Raw genomic sequence first — 25,915 nt, 5'->3', positions numbered from 1 at the left:
TTGCAAGTATTACATTCCCATTCACCCCTTATTGCCCGCCACCACCCTCCTGCTGTCTATATACATGGGTTATGCATATATGGATACAAATTTTTTGGTTGATCTCTTCTCCCCACCCACTCAGCCCCACCTTCCTTCTGAGATTCAACACTGTTCCATGCTTCTATGTCTCTGGATCTATTTTGTTCAACAGTTTATTTTGTGCATTGGATTCCACATTATCTTCTTTTTCATAACCTCCGCCCTCAGATGCTGATCAAAGCATCCAGGTGGGTGCTCATAAATGCATGTTATCTGCCTTAATCCTATCGGATAAAAATAAGTTGTTGTGTCTCAGAAGTGAGATTTGGGATTTGTGTAAACCTGGCCTAGTCTGGTAACAGGAAAGTCTAGAAAAGTAAAAAGATAGCAACAGATTCTAGGACCCAACAGAGCTTCTTCTTTAAAAAAGACAGTCAAGATCAAGAGATGCAGAGAAAAATGGAGGTCAATGAATCTAATTCTAAATGAGCTTTCCCATCTATTTTAAGATCTATTCCAAATTTCCTTAGACAAAACCTAGCCTTTTAAGGTAAGTGCAGAGAACATGCCTCCCTGGGCTTGCTTTGAGGGACTGTTTTAGCAGGTGCTGCGTTCTACGTGGAGGTGGCTGCGTGAATTTGTGAACTGCGGTGACAACATTGACTCCCTTTGGAAGAAAAGATGTTGTCTTTACACAGGAAGTTTAACTTCAATGGCACTACTTGAAACAAGGAGGAAAAGGATAAGAGGGAGAAGGAGAAAAAGAGGGGGAGGAAGGAGAAGCATCAGCAGCAACACCGCTGCCAGCTCAGTTCAATATTCAGATTAGAAAAAGCAAGCACCATTTTTTTTCCTGGAACACCCTTCTCCACGCTCCTCAAATGCCTGCTGAAAAAAATCTGGGACGAACTACAAGCTAATAGGGCTGTCGGAAAATTAGGGATGGGGAGAAATAACCTATATTCAGGGGTTCGAAAAATCATGGATTTTTTTTTCTTTTTTTGCGGGGGTGGGGGGTGGGGTGGGGGACGCAAGGATTTGACATCATCTATCAGGAAATCCAGGGATGGAGAAGGCTACCGACCGGCCTTGCAAATCTTCTGCATTTGATAGATGCTAATCACATTGTACACCCCCCACCCTCGGCACTCAGACGAAATCAGGGTAAAATAAGCACCAAGGAGAGAGAGAGAGAAAAAAAATAACAGGTCAGCCTGGGGTTCTTGTGTGGAAAGGGATTAGCATCAGCAAGGGTGGAAGAATTAAGGGTCACCGTCTGCAGACGAGCCCCAAAGTTTGGGGTCGGACCTCCTGGTACCCTAGGATCTGTCCTACACGCACCCTTTAAGTTTCTCGGGTTGAGTCTCGCCTGTAGATTCTCAAACGGGACACTGTATTAGGCGTTCTCACAGCGCACAGCTCAGAGCTGACCGCTGAGCCGGTTCTCAGTAACATCTGGGAGCAAAATCGGCTTTTGAGGTTGGGGACGGAAGGATACCGGCTTTATTTAAGCTAGGGTGTGGCCCTTGTACTAACTGCCAGCAACATTTTTCCGATGGCGCTCTGTCTCCCACCTTCCGCCCAGGTGACCTCGGGAAGCCCCGCAGGACCCGCTAGGGGTTCCGCGGTTAAGCCGCGTCCTTCAAGTGTCAGTCTCGATCCGTCTGGAAACCACAAACACCGGAGTCCCTGGTGCAGGGAGGTCAAGCCGCAAATAAGATGGCTCCAGAAGGGTGGACCACGCAGCAGGGTGGAAACCCTAGTTCCTGGCAGTTTCTTTACCGGATGTGTTTAAATAACCGAATCCCCACCAGTGCACCACCCCGCTAACCACCTCCGAGGCCGAGGAGGCCACCGCCACCGCCTCGCTGGCTCCTCCAGGGCCATCCTGGGAATTGTAGTCCAGCCGCTGGGCTGCGCCCAACTACCTTTCCCATGGTGCTCAGCGGACCGGGCGAGATCAACGTTCTTTTCTAAAACTTTCTCCGCTCGGAGACCCCCGGTTTCCCCTCTCCCCTTCTTTCTGACGCCCCCTTCCCCTCCATCGCGACAGAACGGCGGCCGAAAGAGGGCCCTGACCCGTTGCCGCGTAGCCGCGCCGCCGCGAGAGGCACTTCCGGCGGCGGTTCACTTCCTGGTTGGGTGGCTGGAGTCGGGCGGGAGCGCGCGCGCGGGGGAGGGGCGGCGGGTCAGTCTCCGCCGGGCGCTCCGGGGATCAGCTGGTGGGCGGGCGGGTGCCCGGCGCGGCCCCGGCTCTCGCTGCAGCGCCGCCTCCTTTCCCCGACGCAGGCCGCCCCGCACCGTGACAATGTTGCGGGGCTGGTAGCTGAGCGCCCGCCGTCGAGCCATCTCAAGTGGGTGCCGCCGGGATGCTGCCTCGCGGGGCGGCGGGGAGACCGGGGAGCAGGGGGGGCAGTGCCCGGCTGAGTCGGCGGCCCGAATTCCTTCTTTTTCCGAGCCCTGGGCACAGGGTCTCTGGTTTGGGGGTTGGGGGACGCGTTTTCAGCCCCAGCGTTTTTCTCGTTTAGAAAATTCATGGAGCGTTTCCCCAGGATGATGGCTTGTGCTGACCCTAGGACTCAGCAATTGCCTTTTTAAGTGTGTTACTGATTCATCCTCTTTCTCTCCCTCTGTCATCACAGGTTTAAACTTATACGAATCATTCTCTAGAGGAGGAGGGGACGGACCGCCGCGCGATTGACACGCATATTCCTATAGGCATCCTCCCTCAGCCCCCACCCCCACGGCCGGATTCGGGTGGCTCCTCTCCGAGCTGAAATCCGAGAAGAAATCCTTGGATCTCTTGTTTTCTTTAAAAAAGAAAAAAAAAAAAATCTAGAAGCTGTCGGTGTTTTTGTTTTACTGCTCCCTATTCGCAAGATGAAGAAGTTTTTCGACTCCCGGCGAGAGCAGGGCGGCTCTGGCCTGGGCTCCGGCTCCAGCGGCGGAGGGGGCAGCTCCTCGGGCCTGGGCAGTGGCTACATCGGCAGGGTCTTTGGCATTGGGCGGCAGCAGGTCACGGTGGACGAGGTGCTGGCGGAAGGTACGGTGGGACGACGGGCGCCTCAATGAAAATCTTGCGCTGATGCAGCAAGATTCTGTTTTTCCAGTTGTTGCCTGTATGAATGGGTTTTACCAGGTGACCCTCCCTTCCTCATTCCCTCGCCCTGTGAATCATTGCCCTTGAGAAATTTAAAACTGAGCTTTGAGAGTGACAGGGTTTATGGGGGCAGGACATTGTTTACCTCAGTGGCCTTTTCGTTTATTTTTTAAAAAAACGTTGACAAACCAAATCTTGTTTGTCTCACTGAATTATGAGGATCAGACGAGAAAACCTACGTGTGAATTTGGGAAGCTTCACATCAGGGAGGGGGTGGGCTTGTCATCCTGCTAAAACTTGAAATAATGGATGTGAGGGCTGAAGAGAGGGTTTTCTCCTTCTCTTTCTTCTGCCCAACTTTCCCAGTGGCATGAGCTGAGGCTCTTGGTGGGTTTGACAAGGTTTCCTGACCCAACTGTAATCAGGTCCCCAGGATGTAGGTGAGATAACAGAAATTACATGCAATGAATGTAGTTATTTTGAGACCAGTCAGTAGGCCCCTTCCTTCAGTTTTAGGTTAAAAAATTTTTATTTTTTAATGCCGAAAGAATTATTTGAGAGGGGCATCTTATTTTTGCTTTTCCTCTATTGGAGATGTTATTTAGATCTGCTGTGTTTGCTGTGTAAATTCCGTATCTATATCTTTATTCCCCAGGCCTCTGGAAATCTTTGTATGTCTCTTTTGGTAACCTTAACCTCGACCTTCATAATTATGCCAGACTCATACTCTTTACAGCCCATTGCCTGCTTAGTGTGCTTTTATTTTTAATAAAAGCAGCAATTTCTTCGGCACACAGCTATTCAAACTAATTGGATAGGGCCAACCTGCTATAGGTAGTGTTATCTGCTGAGAAGGGATGGGGGATGGTGGAGGCCTCTGTTACTGCAACATGGTGGTGGTGGGGGACCTGTTTAACTGGGGAAGGAGCCTTTTTGCAAGCTAAGCTGGAAGCAAGAGTTCCAACCCAGCCCTGGGAAATGCCTGTCATGGTCAGTGTTGCAGAGGGGTGGGTTGGGAGGAGGAAGGAGCTGTGTTTGGCTCTCAGCTTGTCTAAGCAGTAGATTCAGCTGGACCCAGTTTTCTGGGGTTAGGGTTGAAGCCTTACTTTAAAAACACCGTTTTAAAAAAGGTCTGACAACGTCCTTGTGAAATTGTTGCTCTTTTCCATTTTCAGTGCTGCTCGAGCTGTACTTAATCTGGGGCCTGAGTCACTGTCCCTCTGGATCTTTCCTTGTGGGTTTTGGTGCAGGATGGGAGATGCTTCTGTGCCCGCTGCCAGATCTGCACCCTTAAGTCTGATCTATCTCTTTCATCCCTGTGCCAAAGCCCTTGACTGCAGGGGGATGGAGAAAAGGAGGAGTATGTGAAAGACAAATTGGGAGGAATGATGGGGTGCAGAGCTCTTTCCTTCTCTCAGAATGGCCTCTGCTGACCCAGGAGCATTTTGTTCAGCTCCCATGTTGTCTCATTGCAGACAGTGCTACCCTAAGCAGTGCCTGTTCTCAGATTCTGAGTGACGGGAAAAAGAAAAGGAAAATTGGTCTTTATTGTCAAGTCTGCCCTTCCCTCCCCAGAATTCATCCCTGAGAACTGCCCATCATGCATTATATTTTAAAGTGGAACTTAGGGCTTGCAGTTCTGCATTCATTCATTCATTTGTTCATTCGGCAAACAGTTGAGTGTCTATGATGTGCCAGGCACTGTGCCAGGCTCTGGGGATATGATATAGAACTAAATGCTGGAGTTCATAAACTCCAGCTTTGAGAGATGGAAAATAGCCAATTACAATGGAGTTAAACTTAGGGTGGCCTCCAATTTTAGAGAACCAAGAATTATTTTCTGCAGGAAGTAACTGACTGAAGAATGAGTAGGAGTTAGCCAGGTGTGGTGACATCATGGACAAAGACTCAGTGACAAGAGAGAGAGAGTCTCATGTAAAACCAGGTCTGGCAATGCTGCCCTCTTTATGTTCTTTGACTAGAATTGAGTTTGAATTTGTGGCTCTTAGATGTATGTGGCTATGTGGGAGCCAGTATACAAAGTATTTGTGTAGCACCTACCACTAGATTCAGAGAGTATGGATATAAGAAGATCTAAAGTGTAATGTGTGCTTTTAAGGAGCTGTCAGTGAATTTGGGAACACAAGGCAAACATTCACACGTTCCATAGTTTGGTTACCAGTACTGTAGAGTCAGGCATATCTAGGTTCAAATTCTGGATTTGTTCTTTACTAGCTGTGAAACCTTAGATAAGACGTTTAAACCTCTCTTGAATCTCTGTTTTCCTATGGGCAGTTCTTAAAGCATGGAGCCTGGGTCAGGAGCGTTAGCATTACCTGGGAGCTTATAAGAAATGCAAATTCTCAGGCCCACTCCATAAGCCATGAGTGTAGGGCTTTAACAAGTTCCTGTAGTGATTCTGAGGCAAGCTAAAGTTTGATAACCACTGTCCTATGGAGTGGTCTTGAAGATTATATGAGACATTGTATGTAAATTATTTAACTTCTTTTCCCCCAGGTGTTCAATAAATGGTAGCCTCTACTTACCAGCAACATTGCATCATAAAGGGGGTTGGGGGTGGCAATGTGAAGGCTAGTTTGGCTATAGCAGTCTTCAGGAATTACCTTCCCCTCCATTGTGGGTGGACAGAATCAGGTGTACTTTGCAGTTAGCTCCTCAAAGGGTCACCAGATGTTTTGGGTAGCCATACTCCTTCCTGGACCCTCTTCTGTTTGAGATATCAAGTGCTGACCTGGACACCAGCCCAGCCAGAATTGTCTGAAGTTGATGAGAGTTGTGCATCAAGTGTCCAGGCCAGTGGCCAGGAAGTTCAGGGACTTATTACCACCACATCCCATGGATCATCCCTTTTCCCTAATGTGGGTCAGTACTGGTCTGTGCCTTATAGTATGGAATTGCAAGCACCCCAAGGAGGATGTGTTGGAGCAGTGGTTCTCAACCTTCCTAATGCCGCGACCCTTTAATACAGTTCCTCATGTTGTGGTGACCCCCAACCATAAAATTATTTTCGTTGCTACTTCATAACTAATTTTGCTACTGTTACGAATCATAATGTAAATATGTGATATGCAGGATGTATTTTCATTGTTACAAATTGAACATAAAGCATAGTGATTAATCACAAAAACAATATGTAATTATATATGTGTTTTCCGATGGTCTTAGGCGACCCCTGTGAAAGGGTCATTCGACCCCCAAAGGGGTCGCGACCCACAGGTTGAGAATCGCTGTCTTAGAGGAAGGCAGGAGAATGCCTGGCCTGTCATCTCTCCATCAGCAGCATCAGCCCCGCTTGCCTAGTTGCACTAACTAGTCTAGTGGGGGCTTATTTATCTTGGGAAATGAAGAATTTCTTGGGAATTTATCTAAGTCATGAGTTCAGAGGGATTTGGTTATCTCTAGGCTGGGTTCTGGGGAGGATATTTTCTTTCTAGCTTCCTCAGCAAAGATGCCACAACGAGATGTGAGATCATGACTGATGTAATGGGCATGTGATGTCAAGGGAATATTTGGTTTAAGTTTCCAGAATGAGCTCAATGGGAAAACTGGAACAATGCTTAAAGAAGAAATGAGAAGCTGTGCTTTTATCCACACCTCCTTAGCTATATGAGGCCTTATATCTAGCTTTAAACCATAAATAAATGTTTGTTGAATACCTCCTGTGTCCACAACAACATTCCAGAACTGCTTTAGTTCTATATAAGGTGGCTCTTCAGAACAGTTTCTCACCTACATTAAAGGAATCCAGGTTTAGGGCTAATGAGAATTACTGAGTAAGTCTCCAAATCAATAAACTTTGACAATTTCTCCTACCTACAACGCAAGGTACTGAGGTTTTAAAATGTGTGTGAAACCACCTAAAGAAAATCAAGCATACTAGTATATAGATACATACATGGCATATATGTATAACATGTTGGCGGTGTCAAATATTGCATGCATGTATTCATTTAGTGTGCATTCCTTAATGCCTTCCTTGTGGCAGGTACTGTATTAGATTCAGAGCTACATGATGAATGAGACTTAGGCTCAGCTCTTACGGAGCTCATAGACCAACAAATAACCCTAAGGTAATTGTCCAGCATTTAGCATGGCCTTTGGTGGATATTAGGGGTTCAAAAGATGTTAAGAAATGATAAAGAGAAATGGCTTGGGGTTGAGGATTTATAGGTGAGTGCAATTTGAACATGGAAATTGCCCAGAAGATGTTCCAGATAAGGGTTACTTGAGGTCTTGCAAGCAGAGAGAATAACATATGCAAAAGTGTGCAATGGTGAAATGCTATGATTTCCTGGAATACTGACTAGTGTTATAATTTTGGTCAGTACAAGTTTCCCTTTCAGAATCAAGGGAAGAAGAACATGGAATGGTAGAAAGAAACTTTTTTTTACAATTCCCTGGCTGTGCTTGCTGCTTGCTTTCTCCAGTGGCCCTGGGTCTTTTGAGTAACTATTGAATAGGTATCTAGTATGCACTGCTCTCCTCTGGGCCTCACCTAATTGTGGGGCAAGGAGTGGTCCTGAAGGTTCAAAGAAAAGCCCAAGGTTGAAGCAGAAGCAGGTCAGGGAGTGAGATGACCACTGTTTCAGAAAGGAGTTGTCAGGGGAGAAAATGACGATGTTTGACCAGAGCAGAAGGTATGTTGGAGAGAGAAGAAAAGGAAATAAGGTTCTGGAGAGCTTCAGTACCAGGCAGAGAGGTTAGTTAGAAGCATCTGAGGCCTTCTCGTGACGAAAACACCAATTTAATCCTTCCCACTTCAGATGTCTTTGCCTTGCTGGGTAGTCTGGTTTTTTTAGTGGCAACTGCAGATTTTCAGGGGGTGGTTTGTGAATGGTGTCTTCTTCCTGGCTTCAGGCATGATGACAGTTACAGCTTTGCTAAATATAGCCAAATCTAGAATTCATAAGTGAAATCCAGAATAAGCAATTGCTTGGTCAGAGTCTTTCCTTTGGTCTTTCTAACAAAGTCATGCTCATTTAATGAGAGATAACAGAGAAACAGTTTCACATGGGTTTTGAGTGGGAGGATATGGGGGAGGCATACACTTGTACCTCAGTAGCTGCGACTGCATGTAGAGTACCTAGAAAAAGCTTGATAAATATTAATAAGGTGCATATGAAAAAATATTACTGCAATCATTTGAACTTGTAGTATTTGAAAGTTGACACTTAAGAGAGGGGACTGTCCTAGCTAGTTCGGCCCACAGACTAAAAGGGTAGTGGGTTCGATTTTGATCCAGGGCATGCACCTGGGTTGCAGGCTTGATCCCCAGCCTGGGTCAGCGGTAGGCAAACCAATCGATGTGTGTGTCTCTCACATTGATGTTTCTCCCTATCTCTCCCTGTCCCTTCCACTCTCTCTAAAAATCGATGGAAAAATATCCTAGGGTGAGGATTAACAACAACAAACCACTCAAAAACAAAAACAAAAAAAGAAAGGGGACCAACACCATCATCTACCTTCATCTTGTACTCTTCAAAGAATAAGTGCTTTCTGAACTGTTTAAGAAATAATTGTGACATCGGTATCTGAAAGAGCCAAACGATAATAATAGAAGTGGTATTATCTATTGAATAGCATCTAGCACTTGGAAGTAGCAAAGAGTAGCTTTCAGTCTACTTTTGTGGAGCCATTTTTTGGTGCAGTGGAAGGAACACTGCAGTATAAATTGGGAGATCAGGGTTTGTTGGTTCATTCATTGCCACATTTGGTAACTTTTATTGAGCACTCACTAATGTGCTGGACATCACACAATGATAAGCCATTGCTCTGCCTTAAGCTCACGTTGTAGAGCTTCAGACACATGAGCAAATAGCTCTAAGGATGTAAAAGGCCTAGGGGAATAGATATGAGGGAGCAATTAATTTTATGGGATGAGGAGTAGTTAGGGAGAGCTAAAGAAAGGTGATATTTGAGGTATGTCTTCAAAAATAAGAATTTATTACTAGGTGGACAAGGTCGAGAGAACATTCTAGGCAGAGAGAATAACATGGCCAAAGACACAAAGCAGAAAGTGCACTGCTTGCTGGGAGCTATATGTTTTGAGATAGCGGTTATCTATTACTGGTCCAGGGATGTGCTGTCCAATAAAGTAGTCATATGAGCCACCAATGGCTATTTAAATGATCTTGCCATGACAAATGGAGAAGTAATAGAAGACTTGACTCCTGCCCTCCTAGTTGACATGATGATCAACACACAAGAAATTAAGTGCACCTTACAAGATAATACCTATTGGAATGTTGGAGTGTATGGTGTAGTCTCCAATTCTGGAAGGATTGAGGGAAAGGAGATCAGTGAGGACTGAAATGGTTAGGAAAGACTTTGTGAAGATGGGTTGCTCTTAACAATCTTAAGACTCCCTTCTTCGAGGAACCTTGTTTTAGGGAAGATTGAGTTCAGCACATTTGCATAGGTTATATTCTTAGTAAAGTTGAAGCAAGTATTGCAACATCTTTGGTCTCTTTTGAGGAACAAAACTGCCTTCATAAATAAATCATATGTTCTGTGTTTATACCCAAAGCAAAAAAGCCTATTCATTCTATATGATTTTGAATCACTCAGGAATAACGAATATTAGCACATTAAGGCAACAGTGGCTGCAGCATTTTGTGCCCACTTTCTCTCTCCATTATTTTCTTTGTTATTTTTAGTCTGTTATCTTTATTATTATTTAGTCTATTATGTATACTTTAAACAACCTCTGTTCTGTTGAGTTACAGACAGTTGTTAGGAAAGAGGAGTCCTATAAGTGAGACTTCCACCTTGGCAGAGGGCGGGTTCCTCAGGGTGGAATAAAGTTGAAAGAGTAAAAATTTGGAATTTCATTTGAGGTGTGCTGTGAGTGAATGAGCTTGAGCTGGTCAGGTTTCTCCTTGGGCTTGAGTTAACCTTGGCAGATGATGGATAGCAATGCCAACTGAAGCTTTGTTATTTATGATTTCTGAAGAGCTGAGAGATTATTGGATGAAAGAGTTTATGGCATCCCTATGTTATTATAATAGAAGGCCAAGCATAGCATTGATGTTAAATTATCATTTGTAATTAAAATGGCCTTCAATATGATGCCTTTCATCTAGGACTTGAATCTTGAAGAAAGCAGTGTAAGGCTATATAATTTGTTGCCTGTTTTTAAGGATGCTTGCAGTTCTTGTGCTGGGACCTTTAGGATGAGAGATTGACTATTGTGCCTCTGGTACTGAGCATGAATTTGTGAACAAAATGGAGACTTTATTACCCTTGATAAATTACCCTTTCTTCCTATCAGTTGGGCTCTTCTTGGAGGAGTGGGGCCTGAGCTACATTTACAGAGGTGGCAGGATTCCAGCTTGTACCTTTGACTCATATTTTTCCCCGGTTAGTGAATCTTGTTGGTTCAGGAAGTGCTGATTATCTTACTGGTTTGGTAGTCCACCCTGTTCTTCAGATCTTTGTTTGTCCTCTACTATTTTTAGAAGTCTGGGAATCTTGGTGGTGACATGGTGGGAAGTGTTGGAAGAAATAATTGTACCTGGCCTTTTGGCAATGGAAAGACTCTTGGTTTGAGCAGAAGGTGTAACTCGGAAATGATTGGGGAAAACCTGATATGCTGTACTGTCTTTCTTCCCCTGGAATGAAGGGAGCACTATGATGTTCTCCTTCGGAGAAGACTTTCAAAGTTAGCACGGAGTGTGGTGCTTTAAAAGCATGAGAATTGGAGGTAGGCAGCCCATGGCTTGAGTCCTGGACCTGTTCCTGTGATGTTGGCAACTTACTAACACCCAGGTTTCTCATTTATAAAATGCGGGTAATAACTGGGGGTAGTTGTAAGGATTAGATGAAATTATGCAAAGCACTTAGCATAGTGTCTAGCACAGGAGTGGGCAAACTTTTTGACTCGAGGGCTACAATGGGTTCTTAAATTGGACTGGACCACCGGAACAAAAGCATGGATGGAGTGTTTGTGTGAACTAATATAAATTCAAAGTAAACATCATTACATAAAAGGGTACGGTCTTTTTTTTTTTAGTTTTATTCATTTCAAACGGGCCGGATCCGGCCCATGGGCCGTAGTTTGCCCACGGCTGGTCTAGCATATAGTTAGCAGTCTGTAAATGATAACTCTTAATATTTGGGTGTGTGAATTTTGTTTTTATCAGACAGTATTTGTTTTGCTGTGTGTATAAACTGGAGAAGCTGGAGTCTTGGATATAAATATCAGAGGCTATCTATCTATCTAGTATTCATAAAACCCAGAAAGAGGAATAAGGAGAAGAATCTCAGATAGGTATTGTGGTTTGATTTTTTTTTTTTTTCCTGTTTGAAAGCCAACTGTGTTAGGAAAATTTCCCCAACCTATCAAGTTGCTATTAGTTATGATGGGTGTCTCTGTCCCTGAGGAATATCTGACCCCAGCTGCCTTTCCATCTTCAAATCCTGGTGCTCTAACACAGGTCTTCTGCTTTATTCAGGCCGGTGCCCTCCTCATCACTCATGCACCATGTGTTTAGTTCTTTCCAATGCTTTATTCATATTGTTCCCTGCACCTGGGATACGCTCTCTTTCCCCACCCACCTATCTTTATCCCACCTAACCTTTGTCCTGCCTAACCACAGTATCACCACACCTGCCAAAGTGATCCATTTATCCTCTTGTCCTTTGGATTCCTGTCATTCTTGCTTGGCTATGTTGACTGTTTTGGGCCCATAATCTCAAAGTTTTATTTTGCTATTTAGCTATTTCATTTGTATCTACTTTCTAGGGTAGATAATTGGTTCTTAGGGGCAGGGTGTGGACCTTAGATTTATTTTGTATCCTGAACTGGACTCTTAAATTTGAACAATGTAACAATGGGTACTGGAGAATAAATTAATGAATGAATAATACATTAAATTAGTACTAATTCAGATTCACTGACCAGACACTAGAGACCAGACAGATTTGAAACCTACAGACATCTCTTATCCCTATTTTAATAATATAGTAGATTTATGTTTGGGACACTATTACAATGATAAGAACTATCAAATCTTCTAGGTTTTTGGTAAAATTGAAAATAACAAAATTCAAAGCTAAGTGGAACACCTTCCAGAAAAACATGTAAATTTCTCTTTATTGATTGGATTCAGTTATGGGAACCTAATACTATAAATCTCAAAAATAGAGATATAAGGTACAATTAACTATATAAAGGAATTCTAAAATGATTTAAATGCAGTATTGTGAAGATGAAGGAAATTATTAGGTCAGGTATCAAAAATTCAAATATTTTCTAGCTTGTGATGATTATTGACCCATAGGAAATTAGGGCAGTGATTCTCAACATGTATTTGGGATAGTGAGCATGGGAGCAGGGGGAATAGATAGGAGGGGGAATATATAAATTGAAAAGCACAGACAAAACTCAGGTCCAATCTGGAAAGGAGAGAACCTCAACGAGGATGGAGAGCACTGGTATACCCTCTTAGGAGGCATATAAAGGAGGTGGGGTGGGGAGAAGACATGAGACTTTTAATTTATCAAGGAGGATATGTTTTGTTAATCCTCACTCGAGGATATTTTTTTCCCCATTGATTATTAGAGAGAGTGAAAGTGAGGGAGAGAGGTAGAGATAGAAACATCAATCTCACATCGATTGGCTGCCTCCCACATGTGCCCTGACCAGGGCTGAGATCGAACCTGCAACTCCTGTATGTCCTTGACCTGGAATCAAACCCATGACCCTTCAGTGTGAGGGCTTGGACAGTCTAACCACTGAGCAATGCCAGCCAGGGCAAGGTGGATATGGTTTTTAAAAGCTCATCCATATGGCTCTTGCAGCTCAGTCATAAGTTGAATCTACAGAAGTGGTGTCTAAAATTGATCACTGAATGTAGCTCTTAGAGTCCCAGGGGTGGGCAAACGTTTTGACTTGAGGGCCACAATGGGTTCTTAAACTGGACCGGAGGGCCGGAACAAAAGCATGGATGGAGTGTTTGTGTGAACTAATATAAATTCAGAGTAAACATCATTACATAAAAGGGTACGGTCTTTTTTTTTTTTAGTTTTATTCATTTCAAACGGGCCGGATCCGGCCCACGGGCCGTAGTTTGCCCACAGCTGTCTTAGACTATAGATAGGCACCTGTTTCTCCCTGTTCAGATCTTACTTAAATCTCACCTCAGAAAAGCCTTCTTTGACCATCCAATATAAGGAATCCATAATGATATATTTTGCCAGTTAGCATGTGTCAACTGGTTTTCATCTTATTGTTTATCTCTCTCTACTAGAATTTCACCTTCATAAAAGCAAAGACCTTGATTCACTTTATTGCTATATCCCTAGTATCTAGTGTAGTGCCTGGCACATTTGAGGAGCTCAGTGAAAACCAGTTGAATGAATGAATGAGCACATGAAGAAGACAGAAGGAATGATCAAAGACATACATGTAGAATCAGGAGAGAGGGAATGATGAAAATGAATATTAAATAGATTTAAAGGAAGGAAGGTATGGATGGTCTTTGAGATGGGAATCCACCATCTCCTAGGTCATGGCACCTGAATAAACCTCTTTCCTTTTGCACCAGAAAAAAAGAAAAAGAAAAAAGGGAGGGTGTGGATACTAGGGGAGGGTTAAAAGTTAGAAAGGGTTATTGGATTTTGTTAGAGCAGTGTGTAAGTGAAGCAATGGAGCGAAGTCCACGTAACAGTGAAATGAGTGAATGGGAAGTGGGGTGAACACTGAGTCAGGGAGGAATTTATTATTTTTAATGGTGGAATATTGAGTACATTAAGCAGAGAGGAGGAGTTTAGAGATACAGTATTGGGGGTGGGGCGATTCTTGATGGAATAGTGCTGAGGAGGTGATGGCAGGTGACGGATGGGATCATGAGCTCAGGTGGAGGATATGACTTTGGACAGGAGAAAGATCACTTTATTAACTGACCTGGAAGAAAGAGGAGCAAGAATGGGTACAAAAAAGAAATTGATGGGGTTTGGTAAGTTGAGAAAGTTCTTGCTTCATGGCTTCTGCTTTCTATTGAATACTGCAGGCTGGGAGTTGAATTGGGGGTTTAAAGAGTATAGTGAAGGATGTGAAGGAGTTCCTTAAATTTAAGGAGAGAAGAACTGACAGAGAATGGCTTGGTCATATGGAGAGACCGTTTGATATGACTCATCATGGAAAGAGGTTTTTCTGACCCATGAGGTTTAATCAATTTTGAAATATATACTATTTTGGATAGGGGTTGTTGTTTTTTTTTTGTAAATATAGTATATATTTTCTGTTTTCTAGATTAAATGCTACAGAGGCAGCATAACATAGGTGGAAAGTACTCCTGATCTGAATCTGTTGTCGACCACCATGCTCTGTCCTCTGGACAAATTGCTTCCCAACTTTGACCATTAGGTTCCATCTGTAAAATGAGGACTAGATGATGGTGAAGTCTCTTTCCAATTCTAATATCTTACCGCTCTTTTATTTTTCAAATTCATTGTTATTAGAATGTCATTTTGTTATAGAGTGAATAGGATGTGTGCTTGATATGGGTAAGACAGTTTGCTCCTAAATAAAATGGCCCCGAGTTACTGTGCTTTTTGAATTTCATGTTTGTGTTTTATAGTGTCTTCTGGTTCCTTTCTTATGAGAATGTCAGCTGTCACTTCTTGCTGCTGTCCATGTGCCTTCCTGAATTAGTGCTTCTCTAATTTGCCTCTTTTAATCTGTTGATTTGAAAATAGATGACTAAGTTTGTTAGAACTGTGGTTAATAATAAAGAGGCTTAGTGACAGTTTGAGGGTCTTGTCTATGATTAAAGTACATGAGCTGCTGTGATAGGTAAGAGTTTTTTATGCTCATGTCTTAGAAAGGTTGAGTTCTGAGAGATAATGAGTTACCATTTGATATTTATTATTATTATCATTATTTTTTAAATATATTTTTATTGCTTTCAGAGAGAAAGGGAGATGAAGAGAGAGATAGAAACACCAATGATGAGAGAGAAACATATTTTGGTTGCCTCCCATATGTTTCCTGTCCAGGGATCCAACCCACAACCTTTTTGGTGTATGGACATCACTCCAACCAACTCAGCCATCTGCCAGGGCTAGACATTTGGGTTATTTATGGCTATTACAAAACAACCACATGTATTTTTTAAGTCTTTGAGTACTTGTTCTATTCCTTAGAATAAATTTCTGAATGTGAAATGTCTGGATCAAAAGATATACATATTTTAGCTTTTGATACATGCTACAAATAGCCTCCAGAAAGATTAAACCAATATATACTTCCACCAGAGTGTTTCTTGTTTATGAGGTTGGATTTGTTCGTTTGTTTGTTCTTTCTTTCTTCTTTCTTCCCTCTTTCTCTCTATATATCTATCTTTTATATTTCTTCTATGGTGAATTCTTTGTTTATGTTTATTTGCTTGTATTCCTGTTAGGGCACTCATCTTTTTTAATGATTCATAGACGTTCTTTACATATTGAAGGTCTTAGTCTATATATAGCATATTTCCTCCTATTTTGTCATTTACCTTATTAAGTTGGGGTTTTGCAGATATTTTTAATTTTTAAAAAAATATTTTTATTGATTTTAGAGAGGGAGGGAGAGGAAAAGAGAGGTAGAAACATCAATGATGAGAGAGAATCATTGATTGGCTGCTTCCTGTACAGCCCTGACTGGAATTAAGACCGCAACTCAGACATGTGCCCTGACCAGGAATCCACCTGTGGTTCATAGGTTGACACTCAATTACTGAGCCACACTGACCAGTCAGATATTTTTAATTTTTATGCAATCAAATATGTCAGCTTTTTCTTTATGATTTTTGTTTGCATCATACTTTGTAAGGTCCAAGGAGAAATACAGAGCCTAGATCACAGAGACCCTGTGAACCTGAAGTTTCTTTTTAAGCAATAAGGAAGCCATTTAGAGTTTTAAGAGGGAGATGGTATGGTCACATTTGCAGTTTCGTTAGATTTGTGGAGGATGACATTAGGGAGCTGAGTCTAGAGCATTTAAGAGGATGTTGCCATGATCCAGGTTAAAGACAGTGAGGATCTGACTGGCAGAGTGGTAATAAAAGAGAGAAGAGCGCAGACGAATATTTAGGAGGTCATATCATCGGGATTTGGTCCTTTACTGGATTTTAGAGGTTGAATAAGAGTCTGGAATCAAGAGTGATAACAGGTTTCTAGTTTGAGTGCCCAGGTACATGAGATAGCAGTGACACTAAGTGAGCTGTATTATTCAAGAAGAGAAGAAAGATTGAAAGAGAGAAGACAGTTGTAATGAGGGAAGATAATGAGTTTAATATACTCAGTTTGTAGTGTGTTTAGGTTATCTCTTGCTGCCCTATAACCCAATGGCTTAAAACAACAACGATTTATTACATAATTCTGTGGGTTGACTGCTGGGTCTCCACTGGATCTCTGCTTCTGTTCATCTCATTTGGGGTCTGTTAAATTGTCTTTACTCCTACCACCTTATTGTACTATATACCTGAATTAAGAACATCCCAACATGGACAAAAATATCACATTTCTGTGATGAAGCATATAACACCATTCTTCATCCTTACAGAAATGTATGTGTCAGAGAAATACAGGAAATCCTGTGGGTTTATACACAGCTCTGGTGTTTTTCACACTCTGGGGTATGCACCACAGTGAGAATTGGGTGAAGGGTGTACCTTTTAAAAAGTTATTTATTTATGGTAAAGGGGAATAAGGGCTTTGAGGAACTTAGGTTATTTTTAGGAAAGAATACCTAGGGAAGTTAAATATTATGAAATTGATTTATTTGCAGCTGTTCATGCAGAGATACTTGTACTCAAGTTTGAAGAGTCAAGAGTAAGAAGAGCAATGGACTTGAGTGGAATTGAGATTTAGTAACATTTAAGGGATAGCTTAGTAAGGAGAGCCCTTAAAAGACAGAGAAAGACTACCCAGAGAGGTGCAAAGATAGTCAACAAACTTCAGTGTCTTGCACACATGGGACTAAGTTGGAGTAAGGAAGAGAATCAGCTGTTTCAGAGTGGTCATCTCATAAAGTAGGATAAAAACGAAAGCAGCCCAGCTGGTATTGCTCAGTGGTTGAGCCTTGACCCATGAACCAGGAGGTCATGGTTCAATTCTAGGTCAGGGCACATGCCGAGGTTGTGGGCTCAATCCCCAGTCAGGGGAGGGCAGGAGGCAGCTGACCAATGATTCTCTCTCATCATTGATGTTTCTATCTCTCTCTCCCTCTCCCTTCCTCTCATTGAAAAAAATAAAAACAGCCCTAACCGGTTTGGCTCAGTGGATAGAGAGTTGGCCTGCAGACTGAAGGGTCCCAGGTTCGATTTGGGTCAAGGGCATGTACCTTGATTGCCGGCACATGCCCAGTGGGGGCGTGCAGGAGGCAGCTGATCCGATGCTTCTCTCTCATTGATGTTTCTAACTCTCTATCCCCCTCCCTTCCTCTAAAATATATTAAAAAATAAAATTAAAAAAAAATAATAACCAAAACCTGGAAAACATCTGGATTGGGCAATGGGGTGGCATTGGTCTCTGCCAGAGCAGTTTCAGAAGAATGGTGAGTTGATGAATGGGAGCAGCAAATCTAGACTATTTCTTTGAGAAGTGAAAATAAGGAGAAAAGGAGAGGTAGTGAGGCAGCTAGATCAAGAGATGCTTGAGCATATTAATAGGCTGATACAGAGGCACCAGGAGAAGGTGAAAGAGATAGAGATAGAGATAGAGATAGAGATAGAGATAGAGATAGATAGAGATATTAAAACAAGAGTGAGGGTAGTTTCCTTAATTGAGTGAGGTTCCAGAGGAGACTGAGGGAGATGAATTGCAATAGTTACTCAGGTCAAAAACCTTTCCTCCAGTCATTTAATTGGGTCCTTCCATATTCTCAACCCAATAACCTTTACCTGTCATCTAGTTTATCAAAAAATCCTGATTGCTCTGCATTTATACTACACCCAAATTCCAACCATTTCTAACTTCCTCTATCATTGTCTCCCTGGGTCAAACTATTGTTGGCCAGGATTATACTAGCCATTTCTTTCACCTGTGCCTCCTCAGTCTCCTCTCAACACAAAAGCCAGAATGATCTTTAAAATGCACATCAATCCATGTTATTCCTCTGCTCAGAACCTCAGTAGTGACTCTGCATCTCACTGAAAGTAAGTCCTGGTGTGGGCATAGAAAGTGCTGTGCTCTGGCCCACAGTTATTTCTTTTCTAGTTTATTACTCTCCTCTTTGGTTATTGCACTCTATCCATACTCGCTTCCTTGTGGTTCCTTAACCCCTTGAGTGCCGGGGATTCGCCAGAAGTGCTGGGAGCGCTATCAAAGCTTCGAAATGGCGTCCAGTTCTAAGTCTGCTTTTATTAGTGATGATGATATTGCCAAATATGTCAATGTAGTGAAGGTTTCCTTAAGTTTTTTAATATGTAACTTCATTTACTTGTGATTCATAATTTTTTTCCTAAACTGCTGTAAAATCGGCAAAAATGCCCTGGCAGTTTTAGCATAGTTCCTAGGACATTGGTTGGCACTCAGAGGGTTAAAGCAGGGTGAGTTCATGCCTCCCCCTCAGGGTTTTGTTCTTACTGTTCCCTTGCCTGCAATACTCTTCCTCTAAGTAGTCCCAAAGCTTGCTCTTCCTCACCCATTTTGCTTAAATGTCACCTTCTCAGAGAGTCTTTCTGGCTATTTTATTAGAAATTTCAACCCCTCCCTTCCACCAGCTCTCCTTATTCCTCTTTCCTGCCTTCATATGCTCTATAATTTACTTACTGTGTTTGTTGTCTCCCTTCTTTAGAATGTAAACTTTCTGAGCTTGTCTGTTTTGTTCACAGGCCTAGAATCATAGCTGCCACAGAGTAAGCAGTAACTATTTGTTGATGAAATAGGTGAATGAATGAGTGGGGTCAAGACTGGTCGTTGGATAAGGAGGAGATTTCACTGTTGAGACAGGAGGAGATAAATGGATCAGTGTGGATATAGATAGGTTTGTGCTGGGAAGGCTGGGGGTGTGTGGGGAGATAGAAATTTGAAAGTAGTAATGGCAGATGCCCTCAGTTTTTTGGAATAAGGAGGCAAGGTATTCTGCTGAAGGTAATGGTGAGTATGGGGCTGAAGAGAATCTTGAAGGTTTGGGTTAGTTGTTGAGAGGTTTGGGATTCGGAGCTATCCAAGGACAAGTAAAGGACCCAGGCCAGGATAAAGACTATGAATTGACTTGATGCAATTTTGCAAGGCTGTTTGATTTTTTTTTTTTTTTCTGGTAGAACGCAGGAGATTTGGGTTATGAGCAAAATAGGTGGATTTTGTATTGATTCATGGTTGGATAGATGTGATGGGAGGCCACAAGTGCAAAGGAATCAAAGGGGAAGTCCAGATTGTCAACCATGGGATCAGATTGGTAAGAGAAGGCCCTCTAAGGAGCAGGTTGATTGATTGGGAGGAAATACAGTCAGTTCTTGGAGGATGGATGAGTTTGAAGAACAGATCAGGCCAGAGTGAGGCATGAGAGAACTGAAGGCCTGGAGTTGTGTCAGAAAGTGAACGATTGACATTTAAGATTTGTGTTGACAAGGTCTAGGGTGTAGCTATGGATGTAGGTGGTTGAGAAGACCAAAGGTCATTGTAGTGAAGAAATTTAGAGATTGAAGTATAGGAATGAATCATCCTTGTGGATTTTGAAACCACCCAGGATCATGGCAGGAATTGTCGCAAAGAGGACGCTGGAATGCTAAAGGCTTCAGTGAATGTTGGGAAATGAGTAGGAAGGGAGACAAGGAATAATGAAAAAGCAAGAAGTAATGATCTGAAATCAATTTAGGAGAACAAGGGACATTCTGACCTACCCTGAGGTTCTTGAGATGTAGGAAAATCTGGCGACAGAAAGCTGGTGATGTAAATGATCTTGGCTGTTGCAGGAGCAGGTCAAAGCAATTTGGGTGATATTTCTTTTGGCTGGATTCTAGAGCTAAATTGTTATTGTTTTGTGTGTTTTTTTAAGGGGAGAATGATGATTTTTATTTTTTTAAAATATATTTTATTGATTTTTTACAGAGAGGAAGGGAGAGGAATAGAGAGTTAGAAACATCGATGAGAGAGAAACATCAATCACCTGCCTCCTGTACACTCCCTACTGGGGATGTGCCCGCAACCAAGGTACATGCCCTTGACCGGAATCGAACCTAGGACCCTTGAGTCCGCAGGCTGACGCTCTATCCACTGAGCCAAACCGGTTAGGGCTGTTATTATTGTTATATAAACATAATATATAGCATTTATTTGACAGCTTTGTGTTTCCTCTTGTTAAAAGGAATAAACTTTCCTTTTATTTACATTCACATATATGTTTACATAATGTATTTACTTGTATTTAAATATATATATATAACAATTTAAAAATTTTTTCCCTTAGGTCTTGGCTTTATGAAGAAAGAGACCTCATATAGTCACTGTAGAGACATCCTTAATATGTGGTTTTGATTTGCCTTTTGTATTTTATTGCTGGGAGTTCCTGCTTACCTCTAACTTTTAGACCCTCCTACCTAGGTTGGTTGCCTGTTGGTTCTTTGTCTCACTGGACTAGTAATTAACTCTTAGGAAAGCCCTTCACCTCAGAGGTTGCTCAGTGATGAAGGACCACTTCCCTGAGTCTTTGCTCTTCAGCCTCTAGATAAAGGAAGAGGTCTGACTGTGTCAGCAAAAATGCTTAATCTGTGAGTTATAAATGGTATCTTGCATATTTCTAAAGAACCAAAATAGTTAGCTGGGAAGTTTCCATTAAATGTTGCCTCTTCCCCACTAATACTACACATTCCTCACTTCACCTTCTGCATAGGGCCCTGCTGGGGTTATCTGTTGATTTATTTTATATGTGATTAGTTTTTTTAAATGTTTGTTCTCTCATACACACAAGAGCTCTTGGCACAATACTTCTTTCATTTTTGTCCCATCTTACTGCATGTATGTATGTATGGCTGGCCGGCTGGCTATCTCTTTGTCTTCTAAACTATTCTCCACCTACCTCTGATCTCCTTTAGGTATGGTTAGGTTTCTACTTCTCTTTTATATGCTCTTAATAAGTAGATACATACTTAGGAAATAGGTGTTGAATTAATGCATTGAACTTAGAATTCAAACAGCCTAATTTATATAGAAAACTATGCCGAGAGGATTAAATGTCTGTCCAAGGATACCTAGATTCAGATGGTATTAGAATCCATTTCTCCTCTCAAGGTTTTGGGGCTTTCTGAAAGATTAATGTCAAAACAAGTAGGGCTGGATTGATTGTGTTCACCAAAGTTAGAGGTAGTTGAACTTCTTGATAATTTAATTATATCTTCTAGGGATATGGGGCTTTCCACCTCTTATTTTACCTGTCACCTGTTTGGGGATGGGACGATGGGTGTGACTTTTGTTGTTCTTTAACTACTGAGATTGGGGAATGAGGGCCTACGCATAGGAAGGCTTTGCTCTACTTGTAAAACTGGTAGATTTGCTTTTTCCTTGACCTCTACCTTCAGGACATCCTCTGTCTCATGGGTGCTAGTGAAGACGTGGAGCTATGCACTGGGGATAGGGTGAAAGGTACTGGATAATCTCTGGCCTGACAGGCAGAAGCAGCACGTCTGGGGCACTTGTGAGTGGTTTGGGGGGAATTTGAGACTAGAAAAAAAGAATATTATAATCAGGTGCCAGAAGTTCATATGTAGGTCATTTGTGGCTGGTAGGGTTGGCAGGAAATAGTGAGTCACACTGGCAGGTTGATAGGATTGAAAAATAACACATTCTTAGTAATTTATGGGAGAGTCCTTTTTTTCATTTAGACCAGTGGTTCTTAATCTGGGGTTATTTTGTCTGCCAAGGGATATTTGGCAGTAGCTAGAGAGGTTTTTGGTTGTCACAAATTAGTGAGGTAGAGGTGTGTGTGTGTGTGTGTGTGTGTGTGTATGTGTGTGTGTGTGTGTGACTGGAATCAAATAGGTAGACACCAGGGAAGCTGTTGGACATTGTACAGTGCATACAACATGCCCTCATAACAGGGAATGAATTATCTAGCTCAAAAAGTCAATTTTACTCAGATTGGGAAACCCTGAATTAGACCCTGATGATTAGTTAAGTCGTTGAAACAAATGTTTTATATGTATTCTAGACTTCATATTCCATTATTAAATTGCAAAATTGGATTTATTTCACCTTTTTATTTTCTTTCTTTTTTAATTGAGGTGAAATTATTATAACAGTTAGTCATTTTAAGGTGAACATTTCAGTTGCATTTAATACATTCATGATGTTGTGCAACCACCACCTCCATGTAGTTCCAAAACATTTTCATCACCCCAAAAGAAAACCTGTACCCTAAAGCAGTTACTTCCCATTGCCTCCTTCCCCAGGAGTATGAAAACTACCAGTCTGCTTTCTGTCTCTGGATTTACCTATTCTGGATATTTCATATAAATGGAATGAATCATGATTGTCTTTTGTGACTGGCTTATATCACTTAGCATAATATTTTTGAAATTCATTCATGTATCAATACTCCATCCATCTTTATGGCTGAATAATATTCCATTGCATAGATATACCACAATTTGTTTATCCATTTATCCATTGATGGATATTTTGATTGTTTTCCATCTTTGCCTATTGTGAACAATGCAACTATGAATATCTGTGTATAAGTTTTTGTTGAAAAACAAAATTATTTTTCAGGTTTTCTTTTGGCATATACCCAGGAGTGGAATTGCTGGGTCATATGGCAATTCTATATTTAGCTTTTTGAGGAACTGCCAAACTATTTTTCATAGTGGCTGATCTGTTTTACATTTTACCAGCAAGTATGGGGGTTCCAGTGTCTCCATATCCTTGCCAACACTTGTTTTTTGTTTTTGTTCTTTTTAAATGATAGCCATCTTAGTAGGTATAAAACAGTATCTCTTTTATTTTTTATTGTGGTAAAATGGTAAAATATACATAACATAAAATTTACCATTTTATTATTTCACTTTTGATACAGACTGGTCATTCAACAAGTGTATTTTGAGGCCCTACTCATGAGGGCACCATTAAAGCACTGGAAATTATGACGAGCAGAACAGGTATAGGCCCTGAGGAGGAGGCATTATTGAAGCCCCACCTCAACGTTGTCAAGTCCTGGAAGTGATTTTGCAGAAAGTATAGGTGTTTGTTTAGGTGTGTTTAAGTTCCTTTCAAGGGCAAATTAGTAGTTTAAAAGACAAAAAGAAAAAAGTAAAGGAAGAGAGATACCAAACCCAGTAGTGAGGAGGAGGGAGGAATCGTGCTATGGCATTTGTCCCTGCCCTGTAGTCCACTGGGGAAATCCTGTGTTTCTGGTTCTTTTAAAACCTCCCTAAGCTGTTTTTTTTTTTTTTTTTTAAATCCTCACCAAAGGATGTTTTTATTATTTATTCTTTATTTTTGAGAGAGAGAAACACTGATGTGAGAAAGAAACATTGACTGGTTGCCTCCCTTGTGCACCCTGACCGGGGATCAAACCTGCAGTTTAGGTATGTGTCCTGACTGGGAGTTGAACCCGCCAATTTTTGTGTATGGGATGATGCTTCAGTCAACTGAGCCATCTGGCCAGAGTCCGAAGCTGGTTCTTAAAACATCTTTCATTGTGGTCTGTCTTTATCATTTCCACCATACAGGTGGGACAATTGTATTTCCTTTTGAATTAATTAAAAAGCAAAATTGCATATGCTGCTGCTCATCAGTGTGATCTTTAAGAATCAGAGCCCAAGTGAGATAAGGTGGGCCAGGGTCTGGGCAGGACTGAACTCTTCTGGCCTGCAGAGCCTCTTTCTCAGCGAAGTCCCTAAGATGTGGGCTAAGCTGAGGTCCAAGTCCACATGGAAAGCACAATAATGGTCAGTGGACACGAAGTTTCCTTGGCAGACTATGTAAGTGAACATTCCCCAGGAGGAAGTATTTAGGTAGTAGTTCCCATGAAGGAATACAGCAAAGTGTTTCTTTTCCTCCCATAGTTGGGGTCTTAGGAATGCTGTGACAAGTGACCAAAAACTGAATGGCTTAGAATAAGAGATTTATATTCTCACAGTTATGGAGGCCAGGAGTATGAAATCAAGATGTCCACAGGAGCACATTCTGTCTAGGGGAGAATCCTTTCTTGCTTCTTCTAGGGCAGTGGTCGGCAAACTGCGGCCCCTTGAGTGTGGCTCTTCCACAAAATACCACGTGCGGGCGCGCACGTACAGTGCAATTGAAACTTCGTGGCCACACTCAAGGGGCCAAAGAGCCACATGTGGCTCGCAAGCCGCAGTTTGCCGACCACTGTTCTAGGGGATCCTTGGCTTGTGGATACATCACTCCAGTCTCTGCATCCATCTTCACATGACCTTCTTCTCTCTCCTCTCTCTCTCTCTCTCTCTCTCTCTCTCTCTCTCTCTCTCCTCTCTCTTTTAATGTAAGCAATTATTATTTTTCTTCTTTTTTTAAATTGATTTCAGAGAGGAAGAGAGAGAGATAGAAACATCAATGATGAAAGAGAATCATTGATTGGCTGCCTCCTGCATGCCCCCTACTGAGTGGGGGGGGATCAAGCCCACAACCCGGGTATGTGCCCTTGGCCAGAATTGCACCTGGGATCCTTTAGTCCGCAGGCCGACATGCTATCCACTGAGCCAAACTGGATAAGGCTCCTCTTTTCTTTGTGTCTCTCCTCTGAGTGTCTTGGTCTAAGGCTGGGGTGGAGAACGTTCGGCCCACCGGCCTTATAAAGCCTGGGAAATCATTTGGTCTGGCCCTGCCAAGGCTTTAGGAGTGAGTTAAATGTTTGACCAAATGTTGCAGGCTAATTTTAAAGTTGATAATTTTGTATGGCCTGCAAGTGGTGTTATAAATATCCAAATGGCCCTTGGCAGAAAAAAGGTTCCCCACCTCTGGTCTAAGGACACTTATGTTTGGATTTAGGGCCTACCAGTATTAATCCAGGATGATCTCATTTTGAGATCCTTAATTTAATTACATCTGCAAAGACCCTTTTTCCAAATAAGGTCACATTTACAGGTTTCTGGGCTTAGGACATGGGCCATCACTCAGCCCACCACAGGGGTGAAGGAGACAAGGTGCCCGGAATACCTGATTTGGAGAGGAGACAAGGTGTTGTGGAAAGTGGCACAACTGAAACCCTCACGGGGCACCTACAATATTGCTGTTACTCTCCCTGGAAGCTGTTAGCTTGAAATGCCAGCTCTACAGGGGAAGGTCGGCGGTGATCTGATCAGACCTGGCTTTACCAGAGACAATTTACTAGACCTCAGCTCACACCTAGTGAACCTTTACCCATCTGACCCACATCTGTGTTTCTTCCGTGAGCCCTTCCTCTTCCCTCTCTCCTTCCTTGTCAGAGGTTTTCTCTCCCGTACTTTGCTTCCTTTGGTATTTTTTGTTTGATCATGGACAGTAAATCAAACAGAAGTATGTATTTTAGTAATTCTAATGTTTATTAAGTAATTGTTTGCTGCTTGTCTTCTGAGCTCACTCAGCAGATGATGGTGCTGGAGCCTTGCACTGACCTCCCTTCCTAGATTCTTGATCTTTGGCCACATGATTTGGGATGTGAGTCTAGGGGAGCTAATGGGACTGTATCACGCATGTGCCTTCAAATGCTTATATTTCATTTTCCTTGACAGTTTACCTGTATAATAGGGAGCCATTAGATAAAGGAAGAGGATGGGTTTCCTGAGACCTTGAATTACCTACTTCCATTGAATATTCCTGGTCTCCCCAAGGTCTAGAGCTAGGGCCATC

At 42.2% G+C, this 25,915-nt stretch overlaps 1 protein-coding gene across 11 annotated transcripts in view; it reads left to right on the top strand.

The window, feature by feature from the left end:
* The first annotated feature begins 2,233 nt into the window (after positions 1 to 2,233).
* The window catches only part of AAK1 (AP2 associated kinase 1), a 137,474-nt gene continuing 113,792 nt past the window's right edge, over positions 2,234 to 25,915 (top strand). For all 11 annotated transcript variants that reach the window (XM_070429394.1, XM_070429398.1, XM_070429391.1 and 8 more), the window contains exons 1-2: positions 2,234 to 2,375; positions 2,664 to 3,064. In XM_070429394.1, coding sequence (XP_070285495.1) covers positions 2,902 to 3,064 — 163 coding nt within the window. In that variant the 5' untranslated portion in view covers positions 2,234 to 2,375; positions 2,664 to 2,901. The remainder of the gene's footprint in view (positions 2,376 to 2,663; positions 3,065 to 25,915) is intronic.

The sequence above is a fragment of the Myotis yumanensis genome, unplaced genomic scaffold, assembly GCF_028538775.1.
Source record: "Myotis yumanensis isolate MYYU_CA2020_CCGP unplaced genomic scaffold, mMyoYum1.0.hap1 SCAF_11, whole genome shotgun sequence".
NCBI lineage: Eukaryota > Metazoa > Chordata > Mammalia > Chiroptera > Vespertilionidae > Myotis > Myotis yumanensis.
The sequence above is the reverse complement of the archived record's forward strand: the minus strand, read 5'-3'. Positions and strand labels throughout refer to the sequence as shown.